Below are 19,879 nucleotides of genomic sequence, written 5' to 3'. Positions count from 1 at the left end.
ATATTCATTAATACATTCACTAGTTAAGTCTGTTCTTCTAAAACAGGAGGAAAGACAGAAATAGGAGATATTCTTTAAAGAACAAACTCAACATGTCAGCAGCAAATTTCAGTTAAATTAAATTGGAAACAAATGTTCTGAGTAACCAAAATATAAAGTCAGTTCACCAGCTGAGACTGAAAATTAGGGTATAAATTGGAAGGCTTAAGAGAACTCTACAGAGCATACTGTGTGGTGATTTTTCCATCAAATAAATATTAAAAATGGAATTCTCAAATTTATGATTTAGGAACACAATTTTGATCTAGTCTATAAAATATACTCAGAGGAATCAAAGGCAGGTACCACCACCACCTAAAGTTATTCACAAGACCTGTGGAACCATGACCCTGGCCTCTAAGGTGTCTTCCTGAAGCTCCTTGTGATGGAGTTCATGGAATGGCATGTCTGCTGGGCCACGGGAAGCACCACTCTCATATTAGATACAATGCTAATGACAGAGTCAATGTGCTGATAAGTTTTTATTAGGGGAGATGGAAAGAATTCTCAAAACAGATTCATGGCTTAAAAGTGGATGAGTCTCCTCAAGAGCCTGGAGAGACATCATGAAATCACCCCGAGGTAATGAGCTTGGTCCCCACGTTCATGTTCCGTGTCACACCAGCCAATGGTAGAGTCTCTAACAACATAATGAGTTTTGAGATAATATACTTTAGAGGAAAAAAAGGACAGTTCATTTTAAAGTAATTAAAGTGTATTTTAGTTTCATAATTAACTGCACATATTTGCTTTATAATCTCTTTAAATAAACATGTCAACTTTACCAATAAAGTATTTTCCTTCATATTCTACTTAACAAGTTTTCTTTAACAATTTATAATAATCCATCTGCAAGTCTGATCTTGCAATAAACAGTCTTGTAACATTATTTTAAAAACCTAAATTCCAGTTGGTACTGTACCAAAATTTAACTTCAAATTCACAGTACTGCCCAGAAACAGGCGGGTCCTGAGGTTCTACAGAAGGGAGTGACTTCGTTCTTGGTGTTTTCATCTGGTAGCACACATGGGAGGTCACAGAGTCAAAGGGCTGTGGACTGGTATCAACACTTCAGGCTGCTGTACTTACTTCATACTTTTACTTCAAGCGGAGACTTTTAAAATACATCTGACATAGGTATGTATAAATATATGTAGATGTGAATATATACACACACTATTGGACAAAAGAATGACAGCAATGTATGTGAAACTTTTTTGCCAAATGGATTCTATTTGGTAAATAAATGTTTTCCTGTCAATCTATCGCAGTCCAGACCAACTATGCAGATAGGATGCCCAGCCAGAGGAACGGGAAGCATTTTCTTCCTCACCTTTGGAAAGTTAAAAAAGAAAAAAAAAGGCATTAATCTTTTCATACCATACTTTGACATTACAAGTATGTTCTTGAACTTTCAGTATTTGCTTTCTCCATTAGACAATTCCAAAATAAACTCCCCAGCACAACTAAGTATTATTTACAATAAGGGGAATTTTTCCATTCTTTTAAAACAGAAGCCTTACATAACTTAGAATCTAAACCCAATAGTTTTGTGGTAAACCTCAAAATGAAACCAAGACAAACAAAAAATCATTGTTTTTAATCATTTAAAAAAAATTTTTTTAACGTTTATTTATTTTTGAGACAGAGAGAGACAGAGCATGAACAGGGGAGGGGCAGAGAGAGAGGGAGACACAGAATCTGAAACAGGCTCCAGGCTCTGAGCTGTCAGCACAGAGCCCGACGCGGGGCTCGAACTCACGGACCGTGAGATCATGACCTGAGCCGAAGTGGACGCTTAACCGACCAAGCCACCCAGGTGCCCTGTAATCATTTTAAAATCAAATACACTGAGGTATGATTTACTCATGGTAAAATTCATCCTTTTTAGGTATAACACCACCATCCCTACCTTTTTGCCTTTTCTAGAAAGTCATAAATTTAATTACATTGTGTAATGTATCTTTGGAGTTTGGTTCCTTTCACTTAGGAGGATGCATTTGAGAATTGTCCATGTTCCGTATCTGTAGTTCATTCCTTTTTACTGCTGAGTAGATTCCTCTGTGTGGCTGTACCAGACTAGTTTGTTTTATTCATTTACCAGTGAAGGATATCAGCTGTTTCTATTTTTTTCCAATTTAAAATAAAACTGCTAAAAACATTTGTGTATGGGTTTTTAATTTTATCATTTATTGAGAAATGATCTGCATACTGTAAGATTCACCCTTTTAAAGTGTATCATTCAGTGGTTAGGTTTGTGCAGTTTGTTGTGTGAACAAAGGCTTTCATTTCTCTTGGATAAATACCTCTGAGTAGGATTGTTATTATACAGTAAGTATGTTTAACTTTATAAAAAATGCCAAACTTTTCCCAGGGAATTACATCATTTTGTATTGAGTGTTCCAGTTTCCTTTTATCTTTTTTATGATCAACACAAACAAATCCTGTCTTAAAATTCAGAAAAATTCTGGGCTTCCAAGAAAATTTTAGACAAGGCCTCCTTTATTGTTGTCTTCTTACTATGACTTGAATATTAATATATATGATTTGCAAGTTTTACAACCTTAAAAAAAGTGAACCCCTCTTCTTATTACATGTCCTTTGCCACCTTCCCACTTCTCCCCAAAAGTGATGACTATTAAATTCAGTATACTCTCTCCCAGATGCTATTCTGTGTTTTCAAGCATGTATAATGTATCACAAGTGGATCTCATGCAGAAAGGCATTTTCAAAATTTTAAATAGAGGAACTTTATTTTATTATTATTTAACCTTTAAAAAAATATTTATTTTTGAGAGAGAGAGAGAGAGACAGAGTGGGAGTGGGGAGGGGCAGAGAGAGACGGAGAGAAATCCCAAACAGGCTCCACACCGTCAGCACAGATCCTGCCGTGGGACTGGAATCCCCAAACTGTGAGATCATGACCTGATCTGTGTCTCAGATCTGGCAGGACTCTGCCCCGTGCAGACAATGTTCTGGGCAGCTTTTTTTTTTTTAATGTTTATTTACTTTTGAGAGAGACAGAGACAGAATGCAAGTGGGTTAGGGGCAGAGAGAGAGGGAGACATAGATCCGAAGCAGGCTCCAGGCTCTGAGCTGTCAGCACAGAGCCTGACACGGGGCTCGAACTCACAAGCCATGAAATCATGACCTGAGCTGAAGCCGGCTGCTCAACCAAATGAGCCACCCAGGCACCCCTGGGGCAGCTGTTCTTCTCTGGTAAACAAGGACCACAGAAAGGCTGAGATAGGGTGCATTTGCTCCTGCACTGAGTAATTGCTCTCTTCTGATAAAATTCTATGTCCTCTTCAAACCAAATCAGGCCCGTACAGTGAGTATGTGAGTGTTCTCTTCCTGCCAGTCTGGAGATGATCAAAAAAGCTTCACGGTCTTCACCTTTTTTCCTATTGAATTGTTAGCCTTTTTCTTTTTCTTTCTTTTTTTTTTCTTAATTGAGGTAAAATTGGTTCTTCTATTAGTTTTAGGTATTTTTCCTCTTTACTTACTTCTATACAGTATTAGATTTTGGCAACACTGTACAGTAAGGAACAATACACAGTTCTGCAAATTATAACCTAGTTGGGGAGTAAAGATGTAGAGAAGCAACCTTCGCTCTTACTTGAGCAGCCAAGTTGAGATTCTAGTCTTTCAAAGAGAAGTACGATATGACCAACAACCTGCTTACCTCAAGTTGTGGCTCAAGAAGAAGAGAAATCTGCAGCCTGTGAATGGTGCTGGGATCCAACATGAGGGAAGCAGGGGAGTTAACATTTGCACCACATGCAGAGCAACAACCTATGCTACTGAGCAGTATTTCTTCATGTTACTTGTTTGGGGACTAACATAGCACTTTGTGTTGTTTTGCCTTATGTAGAGATGTGACAGGCAGCTTTGAGCAGCTAATGACACTTGCCCATGGGGCGAGTTGGGTCCTTATTGGGTGTTTATTACAAGGAGTTGGACATCACCTGTCAGAGGTAGAAAACCTACTTTATCCCCTAAGTTAATGTTTCTCAAATATTTGTGACCCAGACGCACAGAAAGGCAAACATCTGTCTGATACAGTCAGACAGAAACCAACATTCACACATATACCCAGGGAACTTCAAGAAACAATTCTTACCCTTATCAGATTCAAGATAGTCTGATGTTTGTCTCACTGTCTCAAATTAAAAAAAATGTTCTGTATGTGATTCACCAAATTAATTTCAATATCCATTAGTGATTACCAACCTGAATGAAAAATATTGGTATAATCTCTACACAAAATCAGAGTATAAACCCTGCTTCAAAGGAGATGAAGGGGGCAAGAGGTACTTGTGTTCTTTGCTCTTATGGTCCCATTCCTTTCACTGTCAGGAAGAGCAGCCCTCAGACCCTCTCTTCTGGTACTCCGGACATCTGTAACGTGGTCTATTGTTTCCAAGTCTTGGTAAATGTCCTTGGTCTGGCTGGTGGGGCCCAGGACCCTTTTCCGTAGCGTGGTGACAGGTTTCCTGTGCATGGCATTCCTTCTTGTATCTCCGACCTTCCACTTAACTTTTCCTTATACATGAAGTACATAGTTGAGCATTTCCAATGGAGGTGAATTCTTGGAAGTTTCTATCAGAAAAGATCTTGAGAAATATTTTCTCAAGGTTCAGTTATTGTTTTTTTTTTAATGTTTATTTTTGAGAGTGCATGTATGCGCAGGAGCAGGGGAAGGGCAGAGAGGTGAACAGAGGATTGGAAGCTGACTCTGCACTGACAGCAGACAGCCTGACGCGGGACTTGAACTCATGAACTGTAACATCATGACCTGAGCTGAAGTTGGACGCTTAACTGACTGAGCCACCCAGCTGCCCCAAGGTTCACATTTATATCTTATAGCATGCGAAAGACAGTACTCCACCAATCACAGAAAAGTACACTGTGAGCCTATCACTCCTTTAAAGGTAATGAGGTAATGGGTCTTCTTTTGAGACTTTTCTCTATTCTTTTAGTGGGCATTTTCACTTTTATGTGAAGAGGTACACTTCCTTTTATTTATCCTACTTGAAATTGTATTGAGATTTTTCAAATGTGTGGAGGGATGTCCTTCAGCAGCTCTGAAAAATTTTTAGCCACTCTCTTCAATACCATCTCTACCTCATTCTTTCCTGTCCTCTCCTTCTAGAACTTCAATTATTAAATATATGTTACATGTCTTCATTCTATCCTCTACATCTATTACTTTTCTGTTTTTTTTCCCTCCATTGTGTTTCCATGCTGAATTCTGAATTCCTTCTGACCCATCTTCCAGTTTAATAATTCTCGCTTAAGCTGTATCTCTATCTGCTGCCAGACTACAGCTGTTTTTAATTCAGTTTTTATAAGTTTTCTTTTGTTTGTTCACATAGATAAGAGATAAGTGAATAATCTTTATAACGTATAGTAGTTTAGGGAATTTTCGTATACGTTTACGGGACTTAGCAAAAAACCTGTATTAGAGTTCTGGGTTTCTAATGAACTTCTTATATATACCCTGTTGGGATGATCACTAACATCTGTGTTATCAGAACCCTTAAGTTAGTCTTTTTGAGATCTTTTAATCAACAGGCCCTCAACTTACAGGAGCCACTTGAATGTAACACCTACATAACATTAAATATCTGGGCCTTAAAAGAGACTGTTAGATATGCTAAGTATTTTGAGATCATTTCATTGAAGTATGTTTTAATTTAAAAATACACATGTCATTCCTAAAGTCCTGGTTAATTTTACAATGAAAAAAATAGTTTTAACTTTGGTAGAATAAACAAAAAGTAATATATAAAAGCAAATTTATTATCAGAATAACTAAATTACAAAAAATATACATTCTTATTTTGGTTCTTGTGACAAAAATACAATTGTAGCTAAGGTAATGTGCCCTACAATTAGCAGAACTGAGGTTACTTGAGAATCTTCCTCCCTCATCATTACTCAGATATATTGTAAGACAACATTTTAAAAGAAACAATCAGCACTATGTATGAAGTATTTCTGCAAAACCAAAACCAACCAAACAAACAAACAAACAAACAAACAAACAAACAAACCCCGAATCATATCAGTCCTCTAGATCAGGGGTTCTCAAGGTATGGTCACCAGACCAGGTCCCCAGAGCATCAGTATCATCTGGGAACTTGTTAAAAATGCGAACTCTTGAATCTATTGAATCAGAAACTTGGTGGGGAGGGGGGTGTCCAGCAATCTGAGTTTTAATCATTGCACCAGATGATTCTGATACCTGGTCAATTTTGAGCACCACTCTCCAGCATTACCAGTTTAATCAGGACTTATAGGGAATAGAAGAACATGTTAAAGAGCACCAACATGAGGCAAACCAGTCAAAAGTGGGACAACTGGACATTCTGGGCTTACTGACACGATGTCTCAGAAATTATACAACATTACCTATGAGGTATTTTTTGTTTCCCACCCCACCCATTTACACCTGGATCTAATCAGAGATCTAACTTCCTATTTATAGGCAATAATGGAATCAGTTAAATGCTATCTCCAAGTGCCAAATTCAGAACTGAGCTTCTGTAGGACAAATGACCAGTTTCTTCAAATAATAATCGACATACTACAAAAAAGAACATGGAAATACTATAGATAATAACAATAAGACAGAGCTTAAGGGACATCAACCAGATGCAGTGTGTGAGCCCTATTTGGGATGGTGTAGAAAGACATCTGTGATAATGGGAACACTGAGGGTGAACTTGGTGTAGACAGCAGAGGGGTCCAATACACAGCAAATATTTGCTGGGGAAATCATATGATGTGTGGAACTTGTTTAAATCTCTAGCTCTGCTCTTCCCCTGTCAAAAGAAGTCTGACCATGAGTTGAAAACCGTTAAAGATGACTGAGAACTATAAGGGACATGACAGTATTCTGCCTGCATGCTTGAAAGGGTCAGTGATAAAAACATTTGAAACTAACAAAAATTAAACCATGATCCTTAAGACGCAGTCTTAAGTCAGGTAACTACAGCAGCTGTATGTGCATCATTTTAAAGGAGTTAATGAAATCACAGTATTAAATCTATTTGATAGAAAATCTAAACTCCAAACACAGGACAGCTTTAAAGCTGAATGTTCCTTAAGAAATAGACTGTTGGGTATGATATGGACCAAGTGTTGAGCCATATCATTGCTGCCTTGAGACTCTTTGGGGGAGAAGAGGTAAAGGTGGACATGAAGCAAGAAAGACTAAACCAACACAAGTTAAAAAAAAAGTATGATATAAAATAAAACCACATTCTTTGATAGAATTCAATGCTAGAATTACAAGTCCACTATTCAAAAGATCTAACTAAACACTGTATTGTATTTTGATGCATCTTAAAATTACATAATGTTACCTTTTCAAATCTAGTCACAGGTTACACATATGATAGAACTCATATTTTAAGTCATAGTGTCATGAAAAAGATTGTAAGAGCACACACAAAGTCTCATCCACAAGGCCAGCATTTAGTGTAAGTTATGAAACAGAAGTTCTAATACTTTCCTTCACATACCTTGAGCAATTGCAGCAAGTTTTCCCTTTTCTTCAGGGCTGAGCTGCAGCATTGTATCTATAACAGGAAGCAGTCTTTCTTTCTCACTACCTGGTTTCAGGAAAATGAATTGGAGCAAGACATTCTTCAAGTACTCCAGGTTAGCTACAGACTTTTCTCGTTCCTGATTTCTTTCCAGTCTTCTTATTTCACTTTTGAGGAGCTGATGTTAAATAAATGAGTTAAAAATGGTTTTAGGAGCTTTGGGTTAAAAATGGTGGACTGAACACATGCACTTTTCTTCCCTTCCTGCTGCAATGCCCCCAAAAATGACTAAAAGAGAGTAGGAGAAAAGAAAAAAAGCAGATAGAAATATCAAGAAATCCCTAAAAGATGAGAAACAGAAAAAGTGGACAAGACTCAGTCCATCAGCTTACCAACTACCACTGACAGGAGGACACAATGGATTCCACAAAAATACCAAGAAGCTCCTGCCTCAGAAGTACAGAGGAGCACGGAAATTGGGGCTGAAAACGGGGGACTGATATAAAGTCTACATAGGTTGGTACTATGGTGCTCCCTCCATCTCCTATTCTCTACAGAAAGTAAACCAGTGGGCTCAGGGCTGTGGGATAAGACATGCTGTGAAGAGGGCAAGCCAGAGTTTGAAAACAAGGGCACAAACCCTTTCCCTGTCCTGCTCACAGACTGCAGGTAACTCACAGTGAAGTTATGTTTACATGATGCACAGCATTTCACTAAAACAAAAGCCAAGTCCATGATAGAGTAAATATAAGGAATATAAGACAATCTAAGATATTACCAAAAAAAATGGGGCAAAGGGTGATAGAAAAGATGATAAAATGTTAAAGTCTTTGGAGATTTGTGGGTTGAAACAGACAAAAATAGTTATACTTCATCATTTTATGTTAGTCCAGGAAAGTTAGCAAACTCGGTCCTAAAATCTACGGTCATTCTGAAAAGTGACAATAAGGCCCAAGAAATCATTCAGGAATGTAAATTTGTGGAAATATAACATTTGAATAGTCACTTATACTCATTGGGCTAGTTAGCAATTTGTTATATGTGATAATGTTTGGAATATGTAGAAAATGTTATTTTATACAGATGCATATTACTGTCATAGTATATACAATTTACTATGAATAATTTAATAACTCAGTATAAAACAGTTAACTGAACAAGGAGAGCTGAGGCTCTCCACCGAAGGACAGCCTATTTGGACAAGCATGTACAGGGCAGAAGCATGTGCTCTCCAGACATACAAGAGCTGCAATGTTGCTCCCCACTTATCAGCTTCAATCATTTCTCTCATCAGTGATGTGAGGATTAAATGAGATGGTCTATGTAAAGCCAAGGGCCTGGCTCATGAGAACTGCACAACAAGTAATAGGACTATTTTTGGAGAAGTGACTTAGCAGTGAGCCTGGGTGCATTGTGTAACCCTCAACTGCACCACAATCTACCTATTACCATGTGTTTCTAGTGTCACTTTTATTTAATTTTTTAAATTAAAAAAAAAATTTAATTTGCACCCAAATTAGTTAGCATATAGTGCAACAATGATTTCAGGAGTAGATTCCTTAATGCCCCTTACCCATTTAGCCCATACCCCTTCCCACAACCCCTCCAGTAACCCTCTGTTTGTTCTCTATATTTAAGAGTCTCTTATGTTTTGTACCCTCCCTGTTTATGTTATTTTTGCTTCTGTTCCCTTATGTTCACCTGTTCTGTGTCTTAAAGTCCTCATATGAATGAAGTCATATGGTATTTGTCTTTCTCTGACTAATTTTGCTTAGGATAATACCCTTAGTTCCATCCACACACTTGTAAATGGCAAGATTTCATTCTTTTTGATTGCCGAGTGATACTCCATTGTCTATATATACCACGTCTTCTTTATCCATTCATCCATCGATGGATATTTGGGCTCCTTACATACTTTGGCTATTATTACTAGTGCTGCTATTAACATTGGGTTGCATGTGCCCCTTTGAAACAGCATATCTGTATCCCTTTGGATAAATACCTCATAGTGTAATTGCTGGATCGTACATAGTTCTATTTTTAATTTTTTGAGGAACTTCCATACTGTTTTCCAGAGTGGCTGCACCAGTTTGCATTCCCACCAGCAGTGCAAAAGAGATCCTCTTTCTCTGCCTCCTCACCAACATCTATTGATGCCCCAGTTGTTAATGTTAGCCATTCTGACAGGTGTGATGTGGTATCTCATTGTGGTTTTGATTTGTATTTCCCTGATGATGAGTGATGTTGGGTATTTTTTAATGTGTCGGGTGGCCATATGGATGTCTTCCTTGGAGAAGTGTCTATTCGTGTCTTTTTCCCTTTTCTTCACTTCCCTTTATTTGTTTTTTGGGTGTTGAGTTTGATAAGTTCTTTATAGATTTTGGATACTAACCCTTTATCTGATATGTCGTTTGCAAATATTTTCTCCCATTCCATCAGGTGCCTTTTAGTTTTGCTGATTGTTTCCTTTGCTGTGCAGGAGCTTTTTATTTTGGTGAGGTCCCAACAGTTAATTTTTGCTTTTGTTTCCCTTGCCTCCAGAGATGTATTAAGAAGTTGCTGCGGCCAAGGTCAAAGAGGTTTTTGCTTGCTTTCTCCTCGAGGATTTTGATGGCTTCCTGTCTCACATTTAGGCCTTTCATCCATTTTGAGTTTATTTTTGTGTATGGTGTAAGAAAGTGGTCCAGGTTCAGTTTTCTGCATATTGCTGTTCAATTTTCCCAGCACCAGTTGCTGAAGAGACTGTCTTTATTCCATTGGATAGTCTTTCCTCCTTTGTCAAAGATTAGTTGGCCATACATTTGTGGTCCATTTCTGGGTTCTCTATTCTGACCATTGATCTGTGTGTCTGTTTTTGTGCCAGTACCATACCGTCCTGATGATTACAGCTTTGTAATACGGCTTGAATTCTGGGATTGTGATGCCTCTTTTCAAGATTGCTTTGGCTATTCAGGGTCTTTTCTGGATCCATACAAATTTTAGGATTGTTTGTTGTAGCTCTGTAAAGAATGCTGGTGTTATTTTGATAGGGATGGCATTGAATATGTAGATTGCTTTGGATAGTATTGACATTTTAACAGTATTTGTTCTTCCTATCCAGGAGCATGGATATTTTTCCATGTTTTTGTGTCTTCTTCGATTTCTTTCATAAGCTTTCTACAGTTTTCAGTGTATGATTTTTTTTCACCTCTTTGGTTATGTTTGTTCCTAGGTATTTTATGGTTTTTGGTGCAATTGTGAATGGGATCAATTCCTTGATTTCTCTTTCTGTTGCTTCATTGTTGGTGTACAGGAATGCAAGCGATTTCTGTGCATTGATTTTATATCCTGCGATTTTGCTGAATTCATGAATCAGTTCTAGCAGTTTTTTGTGGACTCTTTTGGGTTTTCCATATAGAGTATCATGTCATCTGTGAAGAGTGTAAGTTTGACCTCCTCCTGGCCAGTGTGGATGCCTTTTATTTCTTTGTGTTGTCTGATTGCTGAGGCTAAGACTTCTAATAGTATGTGGTGAGAGTGGACAATCTGTCTTGTTCCTGAGGATGATATTAGCATTGGGTCTTTCGTATATGGCTTTTATGATCTTGAGGTATGATCCTTCTATCCCTACTTTCTTGAGGGTTTTTTTTTTTTATCAAGAAAGGATGCTATATTTTGTTAAATGCTTTCTCTGCATCTATTGAGATCATATGGTTCCTGTCCTTTCTTTCATTGATGTGATAAATCGCATTGATTGTTTTGCGGATATTGAACCAGCCCTGCATCCCAGGTATAAATCCCACTGGATCACCATGAATAATTTTTTTAATGTATTGCTGGATCCGGTTGGCTAAAATCTTGTTGAGGATTTTTGCATCCATGTTCATCAGGGATATTGGTCTATAGTTCTCCTTTTTAGTGGGGTCTCTGGTTTTGGAATTAAGGTAATGTTGGACTCAAGAAAGAGTTTTGAAGTTTCCCTTCCATTTCTATTTTTTGGAACAGCTTCAACAGAATAGGTGTTAACTCTTCCTTAAGTGTTTGGTAGATATTGGTTTTTTGTTCTCCTTTTTAGCGGCATCTCTGTCTGGTTTTGGAATCAAGGTAATGCTGGCTTCATAGAAAGAGTTTGGAAGTTTTCTATTTTTTGGAACATTTCTATTTCTATTTTTTGGAACAGCTTCAAGAGAATAGGTGTTAACTCCTTTTTAAATGTGGGGTAGAATTTCCCTGGAAAGCCATCTGGCCCTGGACTCTTGTTTTTTTGGGATTTTTGATTACTAATTTGATTTCTTTACAGGTTATGGGTCTGTTCAAATTTTCTATTTCTTCCGGTTTCAGTTTTGATAGTGTATATGTTTCTAGGAATTTGTCCATTTCTTCCAGATTGCCCATTTTATTGGCATATAATTGCTCATAATATTCTCTTATTGTTGATTGTATTTCTGCTGTGTTGGTTGTGATCTCTCCTCTTTCATTGTTGATTTTATTTATTTGGGTCGTTTCCTTTTTTCTTTTTGATCCAACTGGCTAGTAGTTTATCAATGTTAATTCTTTGGAAGAAACATCTTCTGGTTTCATTGATCTGTTCTACTGTCTTGTTTTGTTTTGTTTTGGTTCTGATAGCATTATTTTGGCTCTATTTATTATTTCCTGTCTTCTGCTGGTTTTGAGTTTTATTTGTTCTTTTTGCAGATCTTCAAGATGTAAGGTTAGGTTGTGTATCTGAGACCTTTCTTCCTTCTTCAGGAAGGCCTGGATTCCTATATACTTTCCTCTTATGACTGCCTTTGCTGTGTCCCAGAGGTTTTGGGTTGTAGTGTTATCATTTTCATTGGCTTCCATGTACTTTTTAATTTCCTCTTCAACTTCTTGGTTAGCCCATTCATTCTTCAGTAGGATGTTCTTTAGTCTCCAAGTATTTGTAACCTTTCCAAATTTTTTCTTGTGGTTAATTTCAAGTTTCATAGCACTGTGGTCTGAAAATATGCACGGTATGATCTCGATCTTTTTGTACTTGTTGAGGGCTGATTTATGTCCCAGTATGTGGTCTATTCTGGAGAACGATCTATGTGCACTAGAGACAAATGTATATTCCACTGCTTTAGGATGAAATCTTCTGCATATATGTTAAGTCCATCTGGTCCAGTGTTTCATTCAAAGACATTGTTTCCTTGTTGGTTTTTTGATTAGATGATCTGTCTATTGCTGGAAGTGGGGGTGTTGAAGTCCCCTACTATTACGGTATTATTATCAATGAGTTTTTTTATGTTTGTGATTAATTGATTTATGTATTTGGGTGTTTCCACAGTTGGCGCATAAATGTTTACAACTGTCAGGTCTTCTTGGTGGATAGACCCCTTAATATGATATAATGCCCTTCTTCATCTCTTGTTACAGTCTTTATTTTAAAGTCTAGATTGTCTGATATAAGTATGGCTACTCTGGCTTTCTTTTATTGACCATTAGCATGACAGATGGTTCTCCATCCCCTTACTTTCAATCTGAAGGTATCTTTAGATTAAAGTGGGTCTCTTGTAAACAGCATATAGATGGATCTTGTTTTCTTACCCATTCTGTTACCCTATGTCTTTTGATTTAAGCATTTAGTCCATTGACGTTTAGAGTGAGTACTGAAAGATATGAATTTATTGCCATTATGTTGCTTGTGCTTGTAGAGTTGGGAGTTCCTGGTGGTGTTCTCTGGTCTTTTCTATCTTTGTTCCTTTTGGTCTTTATTTTTTTTGTCTTTTCTCTCTCAGGGTGTCCCCCCTTAAAATTTCTTCCAGGACTGGTTTAATAGTCACAAACTCCTTTAATTTTTGTTTGTCTGGGAAACTTTTAATCTGTCCTTCTATTTTGAATGACAGCCTTGCTGGATAAAGAGTTCTTGGCTGCATATTTTTTCTGATTCACCACATTGAATATATTCTGCCCCTCCTTTCTGGCTTTCCAAGTTTCTGTGGACAGGTCTGCTGCAAACCTGATTTGTCTTCCCTTGTAGGTTAAGGACTTTTTTTCCTTTGCTGCTTTCATGATTCTCTCCTTGCCTGAGTATTTTGTGAATTTGACTATGATATATCTTGATGATGGTTGGGTTTTTTTAATCTAATGGGAGTCCTCTGTGCTTCCTGGATTTTGATGTCTGTGTCTTCCCCCAGCTTAGGAAAGTTTTCTGCTATGATTTGCTCCCATAACCCTTCTACCTCTTTTTCTCTCTCTTCATCTTCTGGGACCCCTATGATTCTAACATTGTTCCTTTTTAATGAGTCACTGATTCCTCTAATTCTTAAATTGTGCTCTTTTTCCTTAGTCTCCCTCTTTTTTTCTGCTTCATTATTCTCCATAAGTTTGTCCTCTATATCACTGATTCTCTGCTCTGTCTCATCCATCCTTGACGCCATGGCATCCATTCGAGATTTCAGCTCAGTTACAACATTTTTTATTTCATCCTGACTGGCTTTTACTTCTTTTATCTCTGCAGAAAGGGATTCTAATCTATTTTCGACTTCAGCTAGTATTCTTATTATTGTGATTCTAAATTCTGATTCAGACATCTTGCTTGTACCTGTGTTAGTTAAGCCTCTGTCATTTCTTCCTGCTCTTTCTTTTGGGGTGAATTCCTTTATTTCATCATTTTGAAGAGAAAAAAGGAATTAATGAGGTAAAAAAATTAAAATTAAAAAAATTAAAATTAAAAAAATATTAAAGTTAAAAAATTAAACACGCGCACACACACCCACACACAACTCGAATAAGTGATGCTAGATCCTAAGTGTGTTTTAGTGTGGGTGTTGAAAGGGGCTTAATAGATCAGAGAAAAAGGGAAAGAAAGAAGGAAAAAAAGGAAATCTTTTGAAAATTTGAAGAAATGAATAGACTAAAGTAGAATAAAATAAAGTGATGGAAATAAAATAGAATTCGAAAAAATTTACATAAATGTAAAAAATATAATAGAAAAAAATTAAAGAAAAATATTCTTAGTAAAAATTGAAAACAAAAATAAAGTTTTTCTCTTTCTGTATTCAAGAAAAAGAAATGAAAAAGATAAAGGAAAAGAAAAAAAAGGGAAAATTGAATAAATGGACCAGTGAACAGACTGAAATATGATAGAAATGACTTCATTTTTCTCCAGAAGTCCAACTATGAATAGCTTTAATAATATGAATAGCTTTAATAATAGCTATAATTTAGTCCATAAACTAAGCAGATGGAGAGACTCATGTTCCTGAAGAGCGAGGTTGGCCTGGTTGGGTGGGGCTTAGTGTAACGGCTCATTCTTCACTAGATGGTGCTGCTTAGCTTACTGGGGTGGATTGTTGTGGTGCTTGTAGGTGTGTATGTGCATGTGCAAGAGTGGTGATAATGGTGTCATCCAGCTACCCAGTCTCTCGTATCAGAACTCTGTTCTCCCTGATCAGCAATCACACACACATCCTTTGCCTTCAGCACCGTCCTTTGTCTTCAGCTCCCGTCCACTCCCCGGCTTTACAGTCTGTGGCCATGCCCCAGGCAGAACCTCCCTCCTGAGTTTTATCTCACATGCGGCTGTTTTTCCCCACCCCTTACTTCTGAGGAACTGTGGCTTTGACCTGTTCTGTCCCTCTGTGGGAGGGTGTCACCAAGCAATGGCCAGGTGCTGGCTGCACCCAGGAACGTTCGTGGGACTGCGCTGCTGCCAGTACCCAGGGACTGTGGCTAGGTGCCAGCCCACCCCAGAAAAAGTTCACGCAATCGGGTAGCAGCAGCGTTTTAGGGATTATGACAAATCACCACACACGTTTGGTACCAGGCTTCACCCCCAGCAATCTTGTTCCAGAACCAGTAAATACGGTTGTTCTTCCAGGTCCACTGGGGTCTTTGCCTTTGGGAGAGTCACAGAGCCTCTACCAGGTGTCCTCCCAGCAGGGGAACCGCCTCTCCCATGTGGTCCAAAGACCCCCAGGCTTCACTCTGCTCCTGGGGGTTCATCCTTCTCACCAGAGCATCGCCAGGTATTGTGTTGCAGAGCTTCAGACTCTGTACTTGCCCTGTTTATAGAGTCTTAATAGAGCTTAAACCCTTTCTTTTTCCTTTCTCCATTTTTAGTTGAGTCCCTGCAGCTGTTTCCACGGTTCTACTTTCTTTCCAGCTGCTTTTGGTGCGGGGGGGGGGGGGGGGTGCTTTTCCCATATTCTCCCCACCTCCGTCCTCTCCACATGCAAAAACGGCTCCCTGCCCTCCATGGCTTCTCTCTTCCCCAGTTCACCTCTCTGTGCTGCGTACCTGCTGAATTTTGTGGTTCAGGTTGTGCAGATTGCTGTGTTAATCCTCAGTTTTCTAGGTGTGCAGGATGGTTTAGTGTTGATCTGGCTGTATCTCATGGACGTGAGACACAAGAAAAACTTCCATGCTGTTCCGCCATCTTGGCTCCTCCCTTCTACTGTTGCTTTTAAATAGGAAAGCTTCCTATGCTACCTTCCTATCTCTACCCACAATTGTGATAAGTAGTTTAGGGCCATAAATATCAGCTGAATGATATGAATGAGAAGTGTCTACAGTTTATCTTTAGAACTTAAGGGCCCATACCTATTTGAGTTTTACATAAGCACATGTGGAACAATGACTTGTGAACCTACTCTAATCTATTTCTAAATCTATTATGGTTTCTTAGAAAAAGCAGGAATTAAAGTAGTCTTCCTATACTATACATACCAAAGCAAGTAGTATTTCTCAGTTTCAGGAATGTTGTGTCATAAACAATCAAGATGTGATGGATGTGTCTCATCTGTGAGAGTAGGGGGTGAGGTCAAGAAAACCAATCTGGTACAAAGAGTATTTTCTGGGTGGCAGTGTTTGATCTTACCTTAATTTGCTCCATAAGGATTGCATTGGTTGCTTCTGTTTCCCGAAGCAGGACATTTAAGTGATCAGCGCTTTTTGTGGTAGAACTGAGCTTTTGAACCAATTCTTCTTTGGTAAATTCAGCATGCCATAAAGGAGGCTCTGCAAGATGTTGTTCCAGTAATTAATTCTCAAAATCAGAGATTATAGATGAAGATTCTAAGTAAGAAATATATCTAAGTATGGATATTTTAGTTTGCAATATTACTCAGGTCCACTTTCTGTCATTCTTCTATTCAACATATCTCCGTTACATGTTGAATATAACACTAATAAGGCAGAATCTCTGTTGTAAAGCATGTAATCTAACTGCATTCAAGTTCTATGAACCCCAGTTCTAGAATTTGTAGACAGTTCTATCAGTTTCACTACTCACACTCCTCTATGTCCCAAGAGTTTATGTCATTTTACTTATAAACAAGGGGAGTAGTAACATTCACCAATCATTTATATCATGGATGCTTGTAAGAATTTTATATGAAGTGGGTAGGTATCATTATTCAAATTTTATAGAGAAGGAACAGGCTCGAAGTTGACAAGGAATTTTGGCAGATCTGATTCTTGAGTCTGCTGCCAGTCTCTCATGATGCCTCCATGCCATTACTACTAACCTTGCCTGGAGGGCTAAATGCAGTTTCCACCCACACCACAATCAGTGACCATGGACACAAACAGTCCTTACTCTAGATCCTGAAACTTCAGTTAGAGGATAGAGTCTCTCTGAATTATGAACATTAATGTTCATGACAGGTAAGACTAACATGTACCAAAACTTTACCATATTTAAATACGTTTAGCACTACTAAGTCACCCAGAGGAATAAATGAAAGCTGTCAGTTTCTTAGAAGGGTGAGAGAATAGTTCATCCTACTTTCTAATACTACATAGCTTACAACCATCTATTTCTGGCTCAAGCTTACAGCAGAACTAGCATTAAAATCAAACAAACAATTGCTTCATTCTGTAGAAAAGTCTTCCATTTGGGGTGGAACATTGAAAGAAATTTTCCTAGAGTAGTTAAAAAAAACAAGTATAACTTAAGGGTTAGGATTTATTAGACAAGACAACAGAGCTAAATAAGAAAAACATACCCAAAGAGAGAGACCTACCAAGTTTAGTTTCAGGAGAATTAAGCAGTTGCTCTAAAGACTGTGTGTGAGTGCCAGAGGAAGATACAGACTCTGTGTCAGTTGTCTCCATTCCTTCTCCCTCCTCCCGGGTTATGGTGTACATGTCTGGTAGGGGAAGGTCTGTGCTTCTCCTTTCTCGAAGGTTCTTCAAAGGTTGGTGGTAAGAAGCTGGGCCTATTAAATTTTTTTTTTTAAAAGTGTGAGATTGTTCAAAACCATGGATTCAGCATTCACTGAGATACACGATGAGATTAAAATGATCATAGGGATGTCAAATGGTATGATAGGGAATTTGAAGAACTAGAAGACAAGTAATAGGTGCATAAAGAATTTCTAAGCTAGGGGCACCTGGGTGGCTGAGTTGGTTGGGCATCTGATTTCGGCTCAGGTCATGATCTCGCGGTCCGTGAGTTCGAGCCCCGCATCGGGCTCTGGGCTGACAGCTCAGAGCCTGGAACCTGTTTAGGATTCTGTGTCTCCCTCTCTCTCTGACCCTTCCCTGCTCATGCTTTGTCTCTCTCTGTCTCAAAAATAAATAAATGTTAAAAAAAAAAATTAAAAAAAAAGAATTTCTGTCAGTACTAAAAATTTATTAAAATAGAAGTTATTGAACTTTTAATCACTTAAATAATTTCAACAGAAGCTATAAATTGCTACCACCTAGATAAGATATACTATTAAATATCGTAATAGAGCTATACTGTTGCAAAATACTGGCAGAAATTCTAAAACTAGACTCTGTTTTTGAGGATTAGTTATTTCAGATAGCTACATGCTTTCTGACACAACACTCTTGCTGAAATTTGCTGGACAGATATTCTTGTTTATTACTGCCTTACACCTTTACCTCTGCTGGTTCCTACCACTGCCCCTTCATATCTTCAGTGTTTAGCCAAAGAAAGGCCTAGGATCCAGGGCAGGGATCTATTACACTCCTCAGGCCAGGCTTTCCTGTTTGCTGATAATGAACACTTGCATAGATCTGTAAGATCTGTAAGGCACTTTCAAACACATTACTGTATTAATCCCAAGAAACCCAAAGGTCAGAGAAAATAAATGACTTTGTCCAAGGTATCATAGTAGGGTTACGGGTAAGAATTCTAACCCAGATCTGTTAACTTCCAATTTCATTTATTTTCCATTCCATGAAGTTACCTCATTTCTTTCTTTCTTTTAAGGTTTATTTATTTTGAGAGAGACAGAGACAGAGAGAGAGAGAGAGAGAGAGAGAGAGAGAGAGAGAGAGAGAGAATATGCACATGAGCAGGGGAGGGGCAGAGAGAAAGGGAGAGAGAATTCTAAGCAGGCTCCATGCTCAATCTCATGAACCATGAGATCATGACTGAGCCGAAATCAAGAGTCGGACACTTAATCAACTGAGCCACCAAGGCACCCATCTAATTAAGCAGAAATTTTAAAGGGAAGAAACGATATTGGCCAATTGATCCTACAAGTTCAATGTTGCCCGAGTCGCTGTTAGTAAGCTGCTAACTCTCATAATCCTAATCACAAAACAGATATATTTGGTGATCAACAGTGGAGAACACCAGATTCAGTGAATACTGGAATTTGGATACATGTCACGAGACTGCAGGTTATGTCTGAGTGAGAGAACAGGAAATAGTGTTACACAGAGGGTAACAAACACGTGAAAGTCAGTACTGTAAGAGGTGAGGAGGTGGCTATAAGTATAATCAACAAGGGTTCATATGGTTCAAATATCTTCTCAGTAAGCTAATCCAAAATTCATTGGCACTGGCTTTCACCTGATACATTTTCTATTTTCTTATGAACTTGTGGAGAACGTATTTAAGTGACATAAATACATGAGAACATGAACAACCAATGTTTTCATGCATACACACATACTTCTTGTGGTTGGTTCACTCTTAAGCTGGAAAAGCTGAGCTTCCACTTTGGAGAGTTGCTGCTGTAAAGTTTCCATTGTCTTTCTATGCTCTTCCTGCAAATGGCGCACTTGATCACGGAAGCTGCTGCGAAGGACCTCATTTTGGGACGTCAGTTGACTCACAGTCTGTGCATGTTCAGACTTTAGCATCATGTTCTCGGACTGTATTGAACACAACCTGAAGGGTGAGAAGAACTTACTTCATAGGAGATCTTGCAACTTGTCATGCTGACTCAGCTTTTCTCAACTGGGTTCTATCAGATCATTAGCCCTGAGATATTTACTAAATGTATGAATTAACTTCTAAAAGCATCTATAATGGTACTAGCTGTGCTAACCATCTGTGGACTTTGGCAGTCATCTAGTTCAAATCATTTCTG

General features: G+C 38.2%; 1 protein-coding gene across 2 annotated transcripts in view; it reads right to left on the bottom strand.

Annotated features, from left to right (window-relative positions):
• Positions 1–502: 502 nt before the first annotated feature.
• GCC2 (GRIP and coiled-coil domain containing 2) overlaps positions 503–19,879 on the bottom strand; it is a 65,932-nt gene continuing 46,555 nt past the window's right edge. For both annotated transcript variants that reach the window (XM_058684603.1, XM_058684602.1), the window contains exons 19-23: positions 19,460–19,677; positions 17,570–17,764; positions 16,423–16,562; positions 7,572–7,773; positions 503–1,372 (exon numbers count right to left, since the gene is read on the bottom strand). In XM_058684603.1, the coding sequence (XP_058540586.1) occupies positions 1,302–1,372; positions 7,572–7,773; positions 16,423–16,562; positions 17,570–17,764; positions 19,460–19,677 (826 nt within the window). In that variant the 3' untranslated portion in view covers positions 503–1,301. The remainder of the gene's footprint in view (positions 1,373–7,571; positions 7,774–16,422; positions 16,563–17,569; positions 17,765–19,459; positions 19,678–19,879) is intronic.

This window comes from Neofelis nebulosa, chromosome 9, assembly GCF_028018385.1.
Source record: "Neofelis nebulosa isolate mNeoNeb1 chromosome 9, mNeoNeb1.pri, whole genome shotgun sequence".
In the NCBI taxonomy this organism is placed as follows: Eukaryota; Metazoa; Chordata; class Mammalia; order Carnivora; family Felidae; genus Neofelis; species Neofelis nebulosa.
This window is presented reverse-complemented; position numbering and strand designations above follow the sequence as displayed.